Source organism: Gasterosteus aculeatus, chromosome 16, assembly GCF_964276395.1.
Source record: "Gasterosteus aculeatus chromosome 16, fGasAcu3.hap1.1, whole genome shotgun sequence".
NCBI classification, from domain to species: domain Eukaryota; kingdom Metazoa; phylum Chordata; class Actinopteri; order Perciformes; family Gasterosteidae; genus Gasterosteus; species Gasterosteus aculeatus.
Genome location: NC_135704.1, coordinates 4181378 through 4200909, shown reverse-complemented (window position 1 = coordinate 4200909; position 19532 = coordinate 4181378). Strand labels below are relative to the sequence as shown.

General features: G+C 47.3%; 1 protein-coding gene across 1 annotated transcript in view; it reads left to right on the top strand.

Moving 5' to 3' along the window:
- klf7b (Kruppel like factor 7b) overlaps positions 1-14222 on the top strand; it is a 60696-nt gene extending 46474 nt beyond the window's left edge. The window contains exons 3-4 of the mRNA XM_040201650.2: positions 1592-1715; positions 6146-14222. Of these exons, the coding sequence (XP_040057584.1) occupies positions 1592-1715; positions 6146-6197 (176 nt within the window). The 3' untranslated portion in view covers positions 6198-14222. The remainder of the gene's footprint in view (positions 1-1591; positions 1716-6145) is intronic.
- The last annotated feature ends 5310 nt before the right edge of the window (positions 14223-19532 follow it).

Sequence of the window (19532 nt, the reverse complement as noted above, 5' to 3'; positions counted from 1 at the left end):
CGGAACAAAGAAATCGGCATCTGCTGAAAAGTCTGCATTGAAATGCATCCAAACTTTCAGTTACACAATGAAATATTTGAATGGATTTTTTGCACCTGCGTTTGTTGGACACAATAGTGGCTTGTTTGAGTGTATCAGTAACGGACCCTGCGATTGGACGGTGCTTTTATTCGCAGTCGGGCCTTGCTTTGCAATACCGTATGTTGACCAAAAAGTCCCCTTGGCTGTAAAGTCTTTACTCTGGGAAATCATTTCAAACTGTTCATTTCTGCAAAAAAGTGATTTGCCATTTAGTTTTACCTGGCCGGAACGTTTGACGAGAGCCACAAACATCTCAGTCATCACAGCAGCTGCACTTCATTCATTCATCAAACTTATTTTCTTTCCTGCTTCCAGCGAGTGAAATGAATAACAAGTCTGTTCATTTGAAAAAGAATTTTCACTGCAAGATGAGTCATGGTCTTTTACTATTAAATCATTTTATCTGATAACTATTATTAACGTTTGTTTATTTAGTTGACCTTGGCCTCCTGTCGTTTTATAAGAGTCCATTTTAAATCCTTTCAAATCCCATAAATGCTCTTCATCTGCTGAGTGGTGAGCGAGGTCGACTCCCGTTCTGCCCTCGCTCCCTCACGGTCCCTTTTTCAGCTACTTTTTGTCAATTCTTTCCTTTTTTTCTGTCCCCACCAACCACTAAATATCACGTAAAAAAGTATTTAATAAGTACAGCACCCTGCCGGTCTTTGCCTGTGTAAATATCCACGCTTAATGTTCTGGTCTGAGTCCGGTTTGACTTTGGGGGGGAAGCATTCAGTATTTATTACAGGTTACACACCAGACATGCGTGTCACATTGAGACCGCTTCCATATGAAGTCACTGCAGCAGCTTTAGATAAACGCACCTCAAGTGATGAAAAAACACTAGTTTCTACTACTTTATTTTCAGAATGATTTGCTCAGAGAGAAACTCGCCCTCGTACAGTCAAACATCCTCATGTCCCGTCTGAAGACGATCACACTACGCACACTGCACACTCATTATGCACACTGCACACTCACTACGCACAATGCACACTCACTACGCACAATGCACACTCACACTGCACACGCGCACACAGCTGCAAGGCTTTCTATCGTGGAGAGATAACTACAGGCCGAGAACAATAGAGCATCTCTCCTCCCATCTGCTGAAGTGGGGGATGAAACTTCATTTACATTTTGAGATCCCACCACCTCAGGGTGTGTGTGTGTGTCTGTGTGTGTGTGTGTGTGTGTGTACTGGGGGGGAGCGAGATTCATTTCAGGGGGAATTTAGGATTATGAATTAACACGCCGCAGTGCTGAAAGACTTCATTTACAGTTAATTGAATATATTAGCTCATTGAAATGGCTGTCGTGTTAAAAATGGCCTGTCTGTCTGGCCGTGTGTGTGTGTGTGTGCGTGTGTGTGCGTGCGTGTGTGTGTGCATGTGGCTCTGGAAATAACAAGCGGTGATTACTTGTATATTATTGAACAGCCGTCATTGAATGTGTGAGATTATAAAGAGTAATAAAATGCGACACCTTCCCTCCCCCCCTCTCCCCCCAGGTGAGAAGCCCTATAAGTGCTCGTGGGAGGGCTGCGACTGGCGTTTCGCCCGCAGCGACGAACTGACGCGACACTACCGCAAACACACCGGAGCCAAGCCATTCAAGTGCAACCACTGCGACAGGTAAGAGCATCCGCAGGCCCACCGAAACACCACTAAGTGAACAATCGGGGACGTGTGCAGACACATCAATAAAGTGCACAAAGCCGGGAAACTGCCACCGGGCCCCCGGCTCCTGCATCTGAGACAGTTTAGCAAACATCTCGTTAAACCACAATGGCGGGCACGAGACACAACTCGGCGAGCCGATAAATGCATCACAAGGGCCCGTCTCCGCTCCGAAAAACAGCGGAAAATGAAGGGCGATCAAACTGACATCTGGCGAGGCGGAAAATGGGCGTATTTACTTTCGCGCGGCTCTTTCATGCGTCTCCTTTAAATCAATAGTTGCATTCGGGAGGGGGGGGGGGGGGGCGTCATGGCATAAGCAATCTTTTTCACGTCTCTTATCACAGAAGTCCTGACATCGTCCCTTTTACAGACAAAACACGGCGTAGGAGAGACCTGGTCGTTTTCAGAGGGACAGGAGGAGCTCAGGGGACTTCTTATCTGGTTCAAGACTTTGAGTTACAATGCACTCAGTTTAACGATTAGGAATTTTTGAATTCATTTAAATAGCAAAAGGCTTCAGGCCGTAGGAATGCCTCCAACAAATAACGTATTATTGGCTTTTTGTGTGAGGACTCGTTGGTCCAGGGACTCGTGTCCGACAGAGATTGCTCCTTACAAAAAGCAATCTCCCCGTGGACAAAAGCCAGAGACGTCACAGTATCTCTGTTTGGTCCCGGAGGTGGAGTGTGTGTTTCGTCAGTGTGTGTGTGTGTGTGTGTGTGTGTGTGTGCGTGTGCTTACCCATGCCCCTGTGCTGGAAGTTAAATGGATTCTGGCTCTTGGCAGGCTGGTCACAGCTAATTGAGTGGCACCAGATGCCAGCTCCACTTTAACATACACACTCTCTGTATGTGTGTGGGCCTGCACTACCTTTTCTGGTGAATAACACGCACACACAGTCACACACACACACGTTGGCCCTAGAGACAGTGTAATTGGCTGTAGCGGGTTCCCTCTAGTTTGGGCTTTAGACATAAACCCCTCCAGAAACCTGCTGGAAGCTTCTAATCCTGGCTGAGGGCTGGGACTGTATTAGCTCCTCCTTGGCTCACGCACAAACGCCGTCTGCAGGGACTCACACACGCGCGCGCGCACACCAGCAAGACGCAAAGTCAAACGTGTAAAAGTCCAGATGTAAGATGCATGCATCAAAGTCTGCAGAGACTATCAAAGGCGTTTTTCAAGCCTTTAATAGGTCTGCTAACTTTGCGTTTGGATGTTTTGCCAAAGAACCATCAGTGCAAAGGATGAACATCAGTGTGAGAAAAAGAACCACAAGTTCAGAGAGACATTTCAGTAACATCCAACCAGCGCGTCCTCGCTGCTACAGAGCTTCAAACTATCACGCCCTACGAACGCCCCGAGCCACCATTCGGAACTCGTGGCGTGCAAAGTTTTCTTTCTTTTCTCCACGGGACGACGTTTGGGACGACGTTTGGGACGACTAGAGTCAACAGAGCAGGGAGAGATGTGGGGCCGGCGTTGTGTTTGTTTCACAAAGTTACGGTCTGATTTATTCAAGGGAAACCTTTTCAACCAGCTCTGTGTGACAGCAGCACGGGCCCAACCATGCACGGGTAGCACAGGGATTCATTAATGGGGAATGTGTATAGACGTGTAACCGGGGCACACTTCTGAACACTTTATCTTAAACATGCGGCTCTGTTTAGCTGCGTAATGAGATTAGAGGCGGACAGCAGCCGCCGGATTCAAAATTCTCATTGTGTGAAAGCATCAACGGGCGGGTTTACATATTTCCAGCATCCCTTTAGGATAAACCTAAAGCCTTTTTGATACTGAAATTACAAAGAAGATGGAGACATGCTTAACATAACCAGGATGTGTCTTTACAGTAGCACACACACACACACACACACAAACACACATCTGTGGTGGGTGGAGCCCACTAAAATATTACCATGAGAATGGAAAAAAGTGGCAGCCATGGAGAGGTTAACATTAGATGGACTGTTCAATCTGACACAATTTCTCTTGGGGAAACACACACACACACACTGCAGTCTGTCATTAATCCGGCCTAATCAAGCGGGGACCCCCCGATGTTTCTGGATGGAGGAGGAGTGATGAGGAGGAGGACAAAAAGAAGTGAGGTGGAGAAAGGAGAGTTTAGAGGAGGGGAAGTAGTGTGTGTGTGGGGGGGGTTTGGGGGGTTTTGGGGGGGGACCAGCTGGTCTGGCTGCTCCGCGCCCCAGCAGTGACACAGTAACTGGCATGGCCATCTGTCCAGTCACACACACACACACAGATTGGTGGAGGTGTACAGTAGGTACCACATGGCCACACAAGATCACAGACAACAGAGAAGAGGGCAAAGTTCAACTGTACCTTCGCATCGTGTTATCAGTAGTACGTTGGAACCGGACAACTTGAGGACATTTTAAATGTCTGGGGGGGGGACAGGACGGGACGGGGGGGGGGGGGGGGGGGGGGGGGGCTGGCCCACATTTTGACTTCTTTAACTAATATCCTTGAAGTTGCCCAGACAGAAACACACACAGCAGAAAGGAAAACCTGCTCATGGTGTGACGGCGGCGGTTAAGGTTGCAGTTAAGCAGTAAGAGACGTCTCGCGTCGCTACTTTGACGCCGGGGGACGCTCGGGGGGACGCCGTGTAACCGCCTCGGTATGAAACGGTCGCAGCTAGCATGTTGTAACCAACGTTTTTGTGTTAATGGCAACAGTTACCATGGTAACGAAGCGATGGCAACACGTGGTGTATTTTTGCGGTTGTGTCGTTACGATACCGAATGCACAGGCGCATTAGGCTGCTTTAAACTGTCTTTTCTACGCTGGTCACAGATCTCCTTCAAGGTGATTTTGTGAGGACGGCTTCTTTGATTGAGTTGGACATTTTTAACCGTTTTTTTTAATCATGTGACGTTGCTGTGACTGTAATTACTGAAGACTGATAGAAAGCGAACAAACAATGTGAGAGACGTACACAACTTTCTATTGTGCTTTTGAGTGTTGAGCTCTGTCTGGATAGCTCGCCTAAACACACACACACACACGCACAATAAATAGCCTTGTCTGATTAATAATGAATAAAGCCTCTGGCAAATTACATTTTTAATTTCTCATTTTCTCCTCGCCCACATTTTGTTTTGCCTCTCCTTTAGTCGTATCCTCTGCGATTCATTTTTATTGGAAATGTTCAGCTTTAATGATGTAATTAAATGAAAAAGCTTGTGACGTTAGGATTTTTATATTACTCATCAAGCAGCACCTGATTTTATGTCTCTCTCTCCTGTGAAGTCCTGCTGAGTTTCGTTTCCCGGCATATGAGAGTACCGCCAGCCTGTGAGCATTACTGTCTATGCTCCCCATGCATATCGTATGAGTGGCTACAATAATATTCTACTTGGCGCTGGAGGACTGAGTGCAGAGCGGTGGAGGTCTGCCTGTGATTTATGGTCGCGTTTGAGTCGTATTTAGGAAATCACCGAGGCTGAATGGGCCGGTGTTCGTCTGTACGTCCCGGGTTAACTGCTGTGACATAATGAAGAAAGAGTATTGAAGTTCACCGCCGTTTAAAAGGAAGAGCAGTCGGCTGCGTTGGTGCCGTTGTATCTCAAACGTCTCCTAATTATTTGACCTTTTAGCGTTTTCTGGTCGCCTTGCTCGACGTGTCCTGGGCCACAAGCAAGATTATGCTGAGGGGCAACACAGTCTATTACTATGCTACAATACAATTATTAATCAATGCCATTATCAGAATTTTATCTGTTGCATCAGTCCCATTCAAACTCCGGCTCTAATATACATTTTCAAATATCACTTAATATTTGTCTTAATGCAGTTGGCCCAGCTCATCAGTATTTTAAATTCCCTATTAGGTTCAGGTTTAGGTTTATTCCCATAAAGGTTCACTGGTGTTAAAGCAGAGGGCACGGTGGTGAGTTCAGGGGGCGTGGGACCGACGAGGATACAGAGAGCCGTGGTTCAGAGATTATTGAAGCTGCCTTTAACTGAAGGGCCAACATGTAAGGGAGGGAGGCTGCGCGTGTGGAACGTTTCCAGCAAATACACATAGCCAGAGGGGGCTTCGAGGGGCCCGAGATCATGGAGAGTTCCCAAAATATACACAGAGCCCGTTAGATCGGGGGGGGGGCATTCATACTTTATACAGAGTTCGTGGCATTGACCAGTAGTACTTGCCTGATATATTCTTGTTGTCTTTTAAAATTGCACTTTTGTGCCTCTTCTTATTTTCATTCTTGGGGTTCACAATGTCTTTGTCCTGCAGCATTGACTCACTTTAACATTTCTTGACGTCTCCTTTCTTGTGTTTCTTTAAATATCGAATTAAATACTGAATTTGGGGTGTTGGCGTGACCCGGTTTCTCCACTTGTCTCTGCAGGTGTTTCTCCCGGTCGGACCACCTGGCCCTGCACATGAAGAGGCACATCTGAGGGAAAAAGAGAAAAGGAGCGCGAGAAGGGGAAGAAGTAAGAGGAGAAACAAGAGGAGGAGGAGGAGATAAGAGGAAAAAATGGATTGGGCGCTGAAGCTACCAACCGCCCCGCCTTGCTCACCCCGTCCACGAAGCAGCCGGCGGCCACGGCGCCGCATCCATCTGACGGGGCGGCAGCGATGGAAAGGAGCGGCGGCCGTCTCGTCGAGGAGGGAAACGAGGAGTAGCTAGATTGTTGTCTTTTATTCTTTAAAACTACACACTTGCAATAGCGAGCACCCAACACACACACGTCTTTGAATGCATCATCCCGGTGACCCCCGGCCGCTGTCATGTGGCTCTGGGGGCTTGGACACTGCCAAACCAACGTATACTTACATTACTCAATTACAACATTACGCCGCCTTTGTTTCCGTCTCTGTAGTCAGCGTGTTTGAACCATAAAGAACACTTTAGGTGAGCAGATAGTTCAGTGAGGAATCTTTAACTACCATATACTCTAGTCTGTTGTTAGTGGTTACCGGCTTTGCAAATCGAATACTTTTCCATTGTTTTATTCAATATTTCTCATACACGGAACATCCAAAACCATCATCCGCCGCAGTCAGCTTCAGTAATCTATGTGAAGAAAGCAACAACGAATCTGCAGGAGACGGACTATCCGGACTGATATCCGGCCCCGCTGACAATCGGGGGCCCGGACGCTGGGGGTTTTCTCCTCCACGCCACTCGGGCCTCGGCCAGCGGGGGGCTGCTGCAGCTCTCCGGCTCTCCTCCGGCGGGTGTTTGCATCGCTCACCTACGCTGAGTGCTCGCCGCCTCCGCAGGGCAATCTGACAGAAATGCGCAGCGACACTTTCTTCCCTTTTTTTTCTACTTAGAGGACGATAGTTCTTCTTATTGTGGTTATTGCAGCAGAGTGACACTTCTTTTTTTAACGTCTTAAAATTCACTGAATTGTGTTTGAGAAAGAAAAAAAAAAAAAGAACGAAGAAGAGCTTTAAGATGACTTCAACCGAATGTGTGGGACGAGAAGGAGAGCGTTGTTGGTCTTTTGATCTGCATGTGCACCAGCTCTGTTTCTGCAGTCTGTAGGCAACCAGTGGATGAACACACAGACAGCAGAATCGGACCAACACAAGAGGGATTTGTACTTTTTTTGGACTGAAATAAAAGCAAAGAGGGCTTCAGGTTTGTTCGTTTTTTTTTCGGCGCTGTTCTTCCTGCGACTCACTCCAGCTGAAAAACAAAACCCTCGCGTGACCTTTTGTGGTCTCGAACGCTGACTGGAGTAAGGCAGCGTTGGAAAAATTAGGAAAACCTGTTTTCTCTTCTTTCTTTTGGATTGTGTGAGTGGTCCTGGAGCTCTTTCACAGACTCGGGGGTCTCTCCTCGCCTGGCAGGGCCGCCGGGCGTCAGCGCAGGCCGAGGAGCTGCTTCCCGCTCTCTTGCGTGGGACTCGAGGCGCCAACCGAACCTTTGCGTGGCGGCGCCGAGCACACGCGGACCCGTCGGCCCAGTCGAATTTGCCTGTTTCGTATGCATTGACTGCACTGACTCTGTTTGTTTTTTTTTATATAATGTTATCTGTGCTTTTTTTTTTCTACAGCTGAAAAAAAAAAAACTCAAGAAAAAAAAATCCTAAAAAATCCTAAAAAAAACACAAAAAAATCTTCTGTCTCGCGCTACACATTGTATAGAGAACAAGAACACACACTCCAACAACACACAGACTTACACTGCGGTTCCTCTGCTCAAGGCTCCTCTTGAGATAAGACTAATACGATTTAGGATAATAATTATTAAACGAATGAACAAAACACTGCATGGCAGGCTTTTTGCAACACACGTACACACACAAGCTCATGTGCACGCACACACACACACACACACTCTTCCTGGAATTATATGTTCTGCTCCCAGATCTTTTTTCACAGTCGGAATTTAGCAACTGTTGTTTAGTAGAAGAGCGTCTTAGCTCCTGGCTGGAGGTAACAAACGATTCCAAATCCTTTGAAGTGAGAAATCGGCTCGTTCTCGGTTGCAGCGATCGCCCGCGTGTCCCTCGCCGCTGTCGGCGCCTCTCATTCAAGAAGCACCGCTAACACTGGTGGTTTACGACAGAGGGAAAGAAAAACACTGCTGTCATCGAATAATACCTAGAAGTTAAACAGCTGCATCAGGTCTTTTTTCACAAACCACGTTGAAACCGTGTCCGTGGTCCTCATGGAGCTTCCTACCCTGCCTCTCGTGTACAGTGAGTTTGAATGTCGACGCGGAAATCTAAGATATCACTTTTCTACATTATATGACAAACCGTTTTCATATAATGCAAACAACCATTGGGATCACAAGCTCCTGGGATTTCTTTCCCACAACATACGTGTTGTTGGTGGAGGATTGAGTCTTGTGGTCACCTTCATGTTTGTGATTAGTGCAATTGGGAAGTAAGTGAAATACATGTTAATGCCTGAGGCCTCTGGGGTGGTTTGCTAGCACGTCTTCAAAAAAAACACACATTCTCAATTGACTTTCATCTGTGAACTGAATGTAGTCACTGAAAACATACAATGTGCAAAAGGATAAGTCGTAGGCAGGAACTGTGTCGAGCACATTTCCACGCCGCCTGCTTCTTTCTCTTAACAAGAAGCAGGACAAAAAAAAGAAGAAGCTTTCCTTCCAATCAGGGCATTACTGATACCGCTGACACCGCTGCTCCATCCGCCCACCACCACCCATATGCCCCGTAGCGCATGCAAGCAGTCTTAACAGCCGCTGCCGTTGACTGGTGGAGGCGCAGGGTTCCCTGAAGCTGGCGGGGGGGGCGGAGGGGAGGGGAGGGGTTCACGCCCAGTCATCGTGCCAGCCGGCCTTGCCCGCCTTCATTAGGTGAAGCAGTGTGAACGTTCCTCTTGGAGGGGGGTCCGCGGTGCAGCCTTCAGCAATCGATACCAAAAACCTCCAGCGTGGAACTGCCCTTTAGCCATGGGCGGGGCCTCCCAGCGGGAGACCGCCCCCGTACGAGGCCTCTGTACCCGGCGGCAGCTTTTCTCTACTAACACTCGTTCCGCTAAATGCGACGTAAAGAAACCCACGTCCGAGATGGTTCCTTTCGTTGGTTTCTGTTACTAAAGCTCTGTTGCTGGTTGTTTTTCTGTAGCTTGGGTGATGCAAAGTCATGCTAAAATATTGTGAGATGCGAAGGGATGCAGAAGGAAGTACAATCATAGGGATGGGGATCGTAGCACTTTTGTGAGGCTTTTGATGGTATGAATGTGTGTGTGTGTGTGTGTGTGTGTGTGTGTGTGTGTGTGTGTGTGTGTGTGTGTGTGTGTGTGTGTGTGTGTGTCCATTAGGCATCTCGTGAGGGAAGCAGTGATCCAGCATAGTGGTTGAGAACTGATTTTTTTTACTGCTGAAAATGAAATGTTGTTTGATGCGTTTGCTATTAATCTGAGCAACGGCTGACAATGTGTTTATTAGGTTTTTGTTCAGAACCCTCATTCGTTCATACACAAGCATTCATTCATTATTTCGAGTCTTGAAACTTGCACTTAGTAGAGGGACAGTTACAGTTACAGCTTATTATTTCTGCTTATCTTTTCTCCCTCCAAAAAGTCTCCAGAATTTGTTCTGATTAATGACGTATTAAAAACCAAGTAACGCAAATTAACGGCCAGCGTGTTTTCATGCATAGTGGCTTAAAGCTGAAATTGAATAACAGTTTAAATTGATCGTTTTTATCAAAGATTACAATATTTCTAGGTTTAAATTCAATAAACAACAACAGTGATGAGCCTTAACGGTGCAGTGTGTCGGATTTCGGGTCAATTGGCAGTGAGTTGCAGTTTGTCACCAGCTGAAACTTTCCCTCCATGTGCCAAACATGCAGGGCTGGATGGGCAAACGCTTTGGATTTGAAGGCCCTTTTTGAAATGTTCTTGTTAATCAATGAGCCTTATCAGCGTTAACATTAACATTCATTTTATTTATGACGCCAAATCAATATTGAATTCTGCAAAACTCTATTCCACCCGTATATGGAAAAGTGCATGCTTTCTTTAATTCTGCAAAGAGTGCTTTCAGAGGCGGAATAGGCAGGTCTTGATTCATGATTCATACTAACGTGACTAAGAAGTAGCCGTTGGAGACGTACCAGAGGTACCAGAGTCCAGACCGTTCTCGCTCACTGCACTTACTCGCCCCATCTGGAGCCAGTGTTTGGTTTGTCCATCACGGCTTCCTGTAGACGTTTCTTTTTTAAAAGACGGCTCATATTGAAAAAAACACTGATATTCCTTCTCTGCCAATGGGTCCCTTAAATGCTACACACTGTTACTCAAAGTACACTATAAGGAACGCGTCGCTTCCAGCACATTTCTGTAAAGTTCTTAGGTATAAAACATACATCACATCTTCCCCAAACCCAAAAAAGAGCGTAAAACAAACCCAACTCATAGTTCTTCTCCTCCATTAAAGCCCATGTTGACATCTAGATTCTAAAGCCCCTTCAGAAACACTTTTCTGTCACAGAGTTGCTACGGGTCTCCTGCCGTCTCTCAGGACGCTGCGGGCCGTCCAGCAGCTCTGATTAGCATGAGCACTCCTGGGTCCTCTTCTCTAGTGGCTTTGCAGCTAATGAGATAGCGCTGGATCAAAGGGGGACTGATTGGTCTGAGGGAGAGAAAAAAACAACAACAGGGACCCGGAGCCCGGACCGATCGCTGTGCCGTGGACCCGGTGGACCCGGTGGACGGACGAGGAACAAACAGAAGATCCCGTTAGCGTCAACAAATACCAGGAGATGGGGGAGACGGTGAGGTGAAAAAATGATTTCCCCACATGAATATTCCAATCATTAAATCAGCCTGTGCGTTTTATCTCCTGGATTAAGGATCAAATAAATTACCATTTATCTGCAAAGGCCCCACAGATATGAAATCCACTTAGTGTCCACGAACCCTCCCTCTTCCTCCACCCCTCCACCCCTCATCCCTCCACCCCTCCATCCCTCCATCCCTCCATCCCTCCACCCATCCACCCCTCCACCCCTCCATCCCTCCACCCCTCCATCCCTCCATCCCTCCACCCATCCACCCATCCACCCCTCCATCCCTCCACCCCTCCACCCCTTCACCCCTCCATCCCTCCATCCCTCCACCCATCCACCCCTCCATCCCTCCACCCCTCCACCCCTTCACCCCTCCATCCCTTCACCCCACCACACCTCCGACCCTCCATCCTTCCATCCCTCCACCCCTCCATCCCTCCGACCCTCCACCCCTCCATCCCTCCACCCCTCCACCCCTCTGACCCTCCACCCCTCCACCCTCTCTGTCCACAGCTGTTGTCCGTGGGAATGCTGAACGCACACTTCAAACGTTTTGCCCAAAGATAAGCGCATTTACAAGTTAACTGCTGTAAATGTAGGAGGAGAAGAAAGGGCAGAGAGGAGAGAGACGCAGAGAGGAGAGAGACGCAGAAGAGGAGAGAGACGCAGAGAGGAGAGAGACGCAGAAGAGGAGTGTGAGGAAGGTGGAAGGAGACGGATTGTTTTTCTTATTAAATCATTAAATCTTAAACCGGTACGCTCTGACTCGCCTCACGGCGTCCTGCGTCTCTTGTCTACTGTTAGCTGGAGCCAAACTCATTGTTCACAAATGTAAAATAAGGAGCTCATGGTCTCATAGGCAGGAGCGAAGAAGCTCTGCTTGAAGTTAGCTTCTAGGCACACGCTGCAAATAGTCAATGTGGTGTTTCACAGGTGGGCTGGAGACCATTCCTAAACATCCAGTGGTTAATAAAAACCCAGAGGAAAAGACCCGTCCTTTGGGATTTAGTGAGGGGGATTACACACGGCGGGTTGGGCTGAATGTTGGACTTGTTTGCGCAGAAATACAAACTTTTGTCAAGGGTGTTCAAGAAAGTATGTGCGATCTACCTGAAGGGAGGTCGTCCCGAAGGCAAACTAGCGCGGTTCCCTTTGGTCAGAAATTGTCTGAATGTCCCCTACGGAGTCATTACCGCTGCCTCGCAGAATTCAGAACCCCAGACCAACCAACCCAGCGTGAAGGCAGCCACAGGCTCCAGTCCTCTACCGTGTAACCCCGAAGAAGGACGCTTTTGTAAATAGCTTGAGATCTTACACGCTCTGTGTGTAACGGGGCCGTAGGCCGTCTCCAGCGCTTCTATAGACCTCCTTTTAGTTCACGCGAAAAACATTGCACTACATGATTATATTTAGCTACCGCACTACTTCCATGTGCACGCACTGCTAGCTTAGTCTGTCAGAGCACTCCGTCAAATATCCACTTAACATTTTGTCCAGGATGCACTTTGCCACCAAGAACCATTGACTGCAGGTCCATTCGTGACCCGATCAGAGTGACCACGAGCCATCAGTCGCGCCGCGTCGTGGTATCAGTGGCTTCCCCGACTGACTCCGTCGGTCTGCAACTGTGTTCGTCCGCGCTTGATGTGTCAGTGTATGAGATCCTCAGATCTCTACCGCCCTCCTTGTGTCCGTGTGTGTGTTTCCCCTCCGCCCTCTTCACCCTGAACCACTAGCAGTCCCACCCCCGTACGGCCTAAAGGTCTCCACTGGGGCACCTTTTCTCGAGGGCCGCATGCAGGCTCCCAGCAGTCCTTTTGTAAGGTAGACTACGATGACTCTTCCAGCCCTACGGCTAAATGCGTTGCCGGTTGGGACAGTTTTAAGTTCAGTCGACCCCCGTAGGGGCTCTTCTGCCGGTTCATCTGCTCAGTTTTCTAACTGGGCAGATGAACCGGCAGCCGTTGATTCTTAATGCCTGTGAACTACTTGTTGGATTTTGCCCAGTTGTTTGACCCCTCTAAGTATGTGAAAAAAAAAGGATTGGTAACAAAAATGTTCTGTTTGTCTGTACGTCGAACAACACAGCGAAGTGAGGAAATTGACAAACTTGTTTTGCTGATTCTCCTTTTAATACCTTTACAAACTGAACGGACATGCTTAAACTAGAAAAAATGATTGTTCGGCTCGGTAAATGTGTTATTTCTCTCATAAATAGGTATATTTTTGGAATTGTACAATCCTCAACAAGTCAGGAAAATAATCCGACATGTCGTAACCATCTGCCCACCCTGCTTCCAGACAAACACAATGTTCAGGGGTGAATGGAGGAAGATAAATGAATTCACTCCATCTACTGAAAGCTGTGAGGCACGGCCACCTACGCACCTGAATCTTTTATACAGAGTTAGAAAGATACATTTTTATTATATTTAGACTCCCTTATCGGTAAAACACAAACACAAAATGGTTACATCAAACTTCTTGGGTCTGATTAAGTCTCGTTCATGACTGGGTAGAAACCAAAGAACCCTCATATTGCTGATCAACGTGATCCAACACCGACGATTCTTTAAACCCTGCTGAAGGCCCCTGTATGTTACAAGCGACCGAGTCAGGCCCACGTTAAAGGAAAAATCCACTCCAACTACAAATACCCGCTGGAGACAATGGATTTTTGTGCCAATCCTCAGGCCACATATTTGGGGATCCGGTGTCATCATGTCGGGAAATGGTGGTTTTATCTTATCACAGGGATGTCAAAGCATAACTGAGTAACTATCTGCTTCCTGGGATACGAGAAGGGAGGACTCGTCCGGTTTGTTGGTACCACGACAACATCACGACTCACCCGACCTGCAGTGGCTCCGTTAATCTGAAAGCGTTCATATCAACCTTTGATCCATAAAGCTTCACTCCACATCCGCCTCCTCCGTTACCGTCACCATTTTAATCTTAAGTTCTCTGGTTTTGTTCAAATGTTTTGCTGTACAAAGTGTTTAAAATATTATTTGTATTATATGATGTTAGTATGGTAATGTTCTTTATTAAGGAAGAAGAAAATTTATTTTTGTTACTGGTCTGTTTCATAATTCTTTTTCTAAATTGGTATTGTAAGATATCTATGCAAGAACTGTTAAGTGGAGCATTTTTATTTAAGAATGTAATATGTGTAATAAATGGTAGAATCTGCTGATGCCTCTTGTGTTTTTTTTTTAATATTTAGTGTGAATTATTCAAGCTTCAACTGATGATTACTTATTATCTTAATTAATAAATTCATTCATTATCAATTAGATGCGCTGTTTTCTTTTTGTCCATTTCCAGTCAACAGTCTAAATCATATAGATATTACTTTTGTGAACGCACAATTAAATTACAGTTAAAACGCTTAAAGAGGAGCTTTTGGACTTTTCTGCTTACAAATAGTTAAAACAGTCGATTGACTTAATTGCTGCAGCTCTGGAGATGATGCACATGGTCTCAACCAAGGTGTGAGGGACGCCAGGTACGCATTGCATTTACTCTTTTCATATATTCTCCATAAACTCAGGATCCCCTCTGGAGGAGTTCAGCTCTGTCAGGATTATTTGTTCACCTGTAAGATAAACTGCGTGTAAATAAAAGACACCCGATCATCGTGTATCTTTTCCCTTCTCACGCCCTCACTTTGAACGAGGAGGCAGAACAACCTTCTGGAGACGGCCTGAAACCCCCCCTGCGCTGTTCATCCATGGCAGCGCGTTACTTCCACACGACACACACCCTGTCCAGCCGCCGGCCGTACGGAGGAGCGCCGTCGCATTACTGCAACAGCAAGGCTCATATTCTCAACGCTGCTGCTAATTCCGCTCTTTATTACAGATTAAAACGATCTCATGAATATCTATCGCTCCCCCACCGCCTGTAAATGGCTTCACCGGGGCTTCGTAGTGCCCTGCTCTTTGATTAGAAGCTAACACGTCGCCGAATGAGCTGACATACAAACCGATGACACGCAGACTAAATGAGCTAATCAAATAATGAATGGCTAATTGGGGATCAATTAAGCCGACGTGAGGGAGCTCATGTGCGGTGTATCTGTGTATCTGCTCTGCCAGTTGGTCCTCTTACATAGAAATGGCCTGTTAACTTGTTAAAGGGGAACACATTGTGTTTCTCTGGAAGGACACGGAGGATATTCAGAACCGTGGTTTAAATGCTTGTCACTGCTCACGGGGCCTCTTCTGTTAAAACACGCTTCCTGTTCCTGCGTCCTTTGCTCAGGACGCTGGATGAGGACGATGATCCCGTTTGAGGTTGAGCCAGTTTCTTCGGTCCCCGTCAGTGGGAGGAGGAAGACGAGCGAGCCCGCGACGTGTGATCTTCTTCAGCAGCCGTCGTCCGCGCGGCGTCGGTTCTGTTTACAGCAACGGCACACGGTCAGCTTTCCTCAGCGGCATCAATGACAGCAATGCGTTGAGTCGCCCCGTGGCATTCTCCATGCTTATCTCCCAGAAGGACCGTGTCAGCTCATTGTTCCAGCGGCTCCACCACGCCGTCCGCCCCCACGAACCCCCATGACGCCTCTCTGCGCTGCGAGAGGAGACACTTCCCGGAACGAGGAAGGCAGCAGCTTTGAAGTGACTCACGGCTCTCTGGCTGTTCCACCGCTGCAGGAAATAACCCACTTTGTTGACCAGGTGGTCCCTGATTACAGCAGTTTTTTGTTTTGCTATCGTTATTGCGCAAATAGCGGCCTGCTGCAGCCAAAAACATCTTAAATGAATTTTTTACATGCAAGATGTTTCAACATTTGCATAATGTTTTACCTTCTGTGTGCTCAAACTTTCTCTGAAAGGAACCAGACAGAATAAATGCGCTTGACGACGTTTAGGTTGTGGGCCGACGCAGACGCAAATGTCTTCTCCCTGTCTGCAGCTCTGTAGAAACATCTACATAAAATTAAAATATCTTCCATGCTCTGCAGCCCGCAGAGTATTAATCCTTCATAAATATTCAGTCTCTTCTAAAGTTGCCGCCGTCGGAGGCGTTTGTTTCGAAGTGTTTGCGATGAATACAAAGGAACCCGTGACTCCCGTTGTGCTCCACTTGGACAGGTGTGTTTCTCTGCCGCTGCTCTCCTGGCGTTCTGGGTCGCTTCATGCTGCCAAACTCGATGCAGCTCCTGCCAGCGCCTGGAGCCGGAGACCTTGATCACTTTTGACTCTTGTCTTCCTGCGTTCCAAACGCCGCGGACCCGGTGGTGATAGCGTTTACCTGCCTGTCTCCCGAGTTCTCTTCTGATCTATTGCAGATTGCCTGAATTATTATGTTAATTGAGGGCAACAAAAGGCGCACGCGCTTCTCTTAGAGTCCTGCAGCTTAACCTGCGGAGGTCAAAGCTCAGGAGCCTGAACTCGCAGGGTCACCCGAGCAGAGGGACGTGCTCCGTGAAACGTCTGTCTTTACATGTTCAGATAGATGGACTAATTACAGCGAGCGTCCGGGAAGGTCCGCAGACAATCGAGCCTTTAGCTTATCTGCTGCTTACAGCCACTCAGGAGGTCAAACACACATTAGCCCGCTATCGCCGCTCATCTCCGTCTCCCTGTCAGTCTCTGACTCTCTTCAGGGACTCTCTTCCTCACGCGCTCACGCAGTGTGTGTTGATCCGTTCTCAGTCCACGCAACCCGTCCTCGTTGCGTCCCACTATGTCCCTTTAAAGCCATTTTCCACTCGTAGACTTTAACTTGAGTAGGTTAGAAGGGTTTCGTTAATAGTTGGTTACATCTGGTAAAAGGGGTCGCTTGTCTCAGAACGGTGGCTTGAGTACGGAAGTTGCAAAGATTGAACATTTGGTCTCATGTGGCACTGTGTGTGTGTGTGTGTTTGACCCGATAAACCAGGGGTCTCAAACTCAAATCAGCTGCGGGCCAGATGCAGCCCACTTCAACCGAACGCGGGCCAGACTAGCGTCCGAACGGAATGGTCGACAATAACACAACTTAACACTCACTTTCAAAAGCAGACATTGAACCCCACCCTGGGGGATCGGTCCGAATGAGACTACAACACTAGTCCTCCTTTAACTCAGCGGGGGAGACCTAAGGTCATGTGACCGTGGAATACCTTTATAGCCAAACGTGAAGTCACGTGAATCGAAGCTGCGTAGTAATGGACGGAGACGCTCGTCAGTGACGTCAGATGATTCATGTGTTGTTAGTGTGAGTCGTAAAGGAAAACTTTATTAAACAAGCGATGCTAACGGTTAGTCACATGATCACCTGCGCGAAAGAGGGCAGGAAACTGAATTTCACCCTCCTGCTCTCTGCACCTCGGCCTACACACACGACCCGCCCCCCATGTCAGTCACATGCATGCCACGTTCACTGGACAAGCACACAGTAGGAAACCAGAACATCATAACATGTCCCACACAGCAGCTGACAGTGGGGTTACAGTATAAAACTTGCGGGCCGCACTAACATTACACTTTCATATTAAGGATGGGGCCACAAAATATCGTCCCGAGGGCCGCAATTGGCCCGCGGGCCGCGAGTTTGAGACCCCTGCGATAAACTCTTTGCCCTCCTTTACTCCGAGGGGCACTTGAGACAGCCAAGAGAAGGTTCGAGAAGTGTCCTCAACAGAATATTGCTTGACAGAGAAAAAGGATTCCCTCTGTAAACATTGTAAACTTTATGTAAAGTTTATGGTCTTCTTCAATACAGCATGACGTTCATTCAGTATATGATGGTCCGTTCAGAGTCAAATAGACCATTTTACTAAGGAGGGACAAAAGTGAGATGAATAAAACTAACAGTTTAATACTAAACGGCACGTAATGAGAACATCTTCTGACTCTACAGGGAAGGTTGACATCGATGGACGTCTTCCCTGAGCACCAGCAAGATGAATCCCCCCGGGGAGCCCAGAACTGGTGATGGTGCTGGACTGAGGAGCTGATGAAGATGATGAAGCTGATGAAGATTGGGCGGGATGATGAGGTTGAGAGACTACGGCAGAATGAACATACTGTAGGTAGAGAGACAACCACATTTAAAAAGGGACAGCAGCAAGATGATCGGCTAATAACGCAATTGGTTCGATGTGCTTATTCGATAGAAAATATCTAAATAGCTGATGTCCTGATTGACAGCTACGAAAAATTACTGCAAGGAAATAATGAGTGAGCAGGAGTGATTGGCAGATGTATGAGAAATAAACTACGGGTTTGGGGTATAAGTGAGTCTTATGTAAACTCTGGCTTCACAAAGCAGAGTAGGCGTTTTTGGCAGGTGTACCTTGTGATTGACAGGTTGCTGCTACTCCTCCGCAGCCCAAAGGTTCAAACCTCAGATCAGTGGTTGTAAAATGCCTTGATGGCAAAGGTCAATCTGCCAAACTCGAGGCTTTTTGTCGAGGCCTCCTGCATCGTGATCCCACTGAGACGGTGCACTTTGTTGAATTTTAAATGTGTGAATCAATATTCATCTTTCCATGCAAATGCTGACTGCTGACTTTTGAACATATGACACACAGTATATTTGATCATTTCCATATGCAGTTTGAATAATGCATGACTTTTTAAGTCCTCCAGCAGTCTATACTGTCTCGAGTCATTAAACTTCATTGAGCTCTTGTGCTTTTTTTTTTTTTGTTGAAATCTTCAAATCTTCTGCACAGATCATATTCATTATTTACCACAACGACATTGAAAAGGGTTTTTGCGTCATCACAATGCCCTCATAAGAAAATAGCACTTGTAAGCTTTACAGCAGAAGCACAGACACACAGACTAGTGTGATGTAATCAACGTTACATCTGTATCTGCAGCAATAATCTAAAGCGGCCTCATTGTGCAAACAGTGAGCGCTGCGCCTTCCCGCTTATCGCACGGAGGCGGATGTCGAGCAGTGATGCTCCCCACCTCCGCCCTCCTCCGTCTCAGTCAGTACTTCTGTTGTTTTGTTGGACTTCATCGTCGGCTGTACTGTAAAGCTTTAAATTATTCAGTGCCTGCACAGATCGAGAGAAAGAGAGTGGGGGGGGAAGGGAGGGGTAAGGGGAGGGGGGGGGGGGGCATTATCTTTGACAGCAGCCTCTATTTTTCCTCCTCTTCCGTCTCACTGCGCATCAATCGGGACGGTGTTTACCGGAATAAAAGCTCGTCCTCCTTCCTGCTCCTTTGCTCCTTCCTGCGGACGCTGCCTCTCATTCCCTTGTTAGCAGTGGACAGAAGTGTTTTCACTGCAGTGATCCTGATCCTCACATGCTGGAGTGGAACATTCAGATGCGAGCACAGAGTCACACTGACGGCTAATTCCCACCCTTACAATACGGCATATTGCAGTTTGAGAATGATTTACATACAGTGTTGTAATCTCCAGTCACAGAGTTTTTCTCTTTACCACTACATGCCCTTTATGGGTCCATCAGTTGTTGCTTATTCGTTTGGTGTAATAGAGACGAATCGCTTGTTTCAAACTACCGTTTATTTGTTGATCGCACGGCAAGTC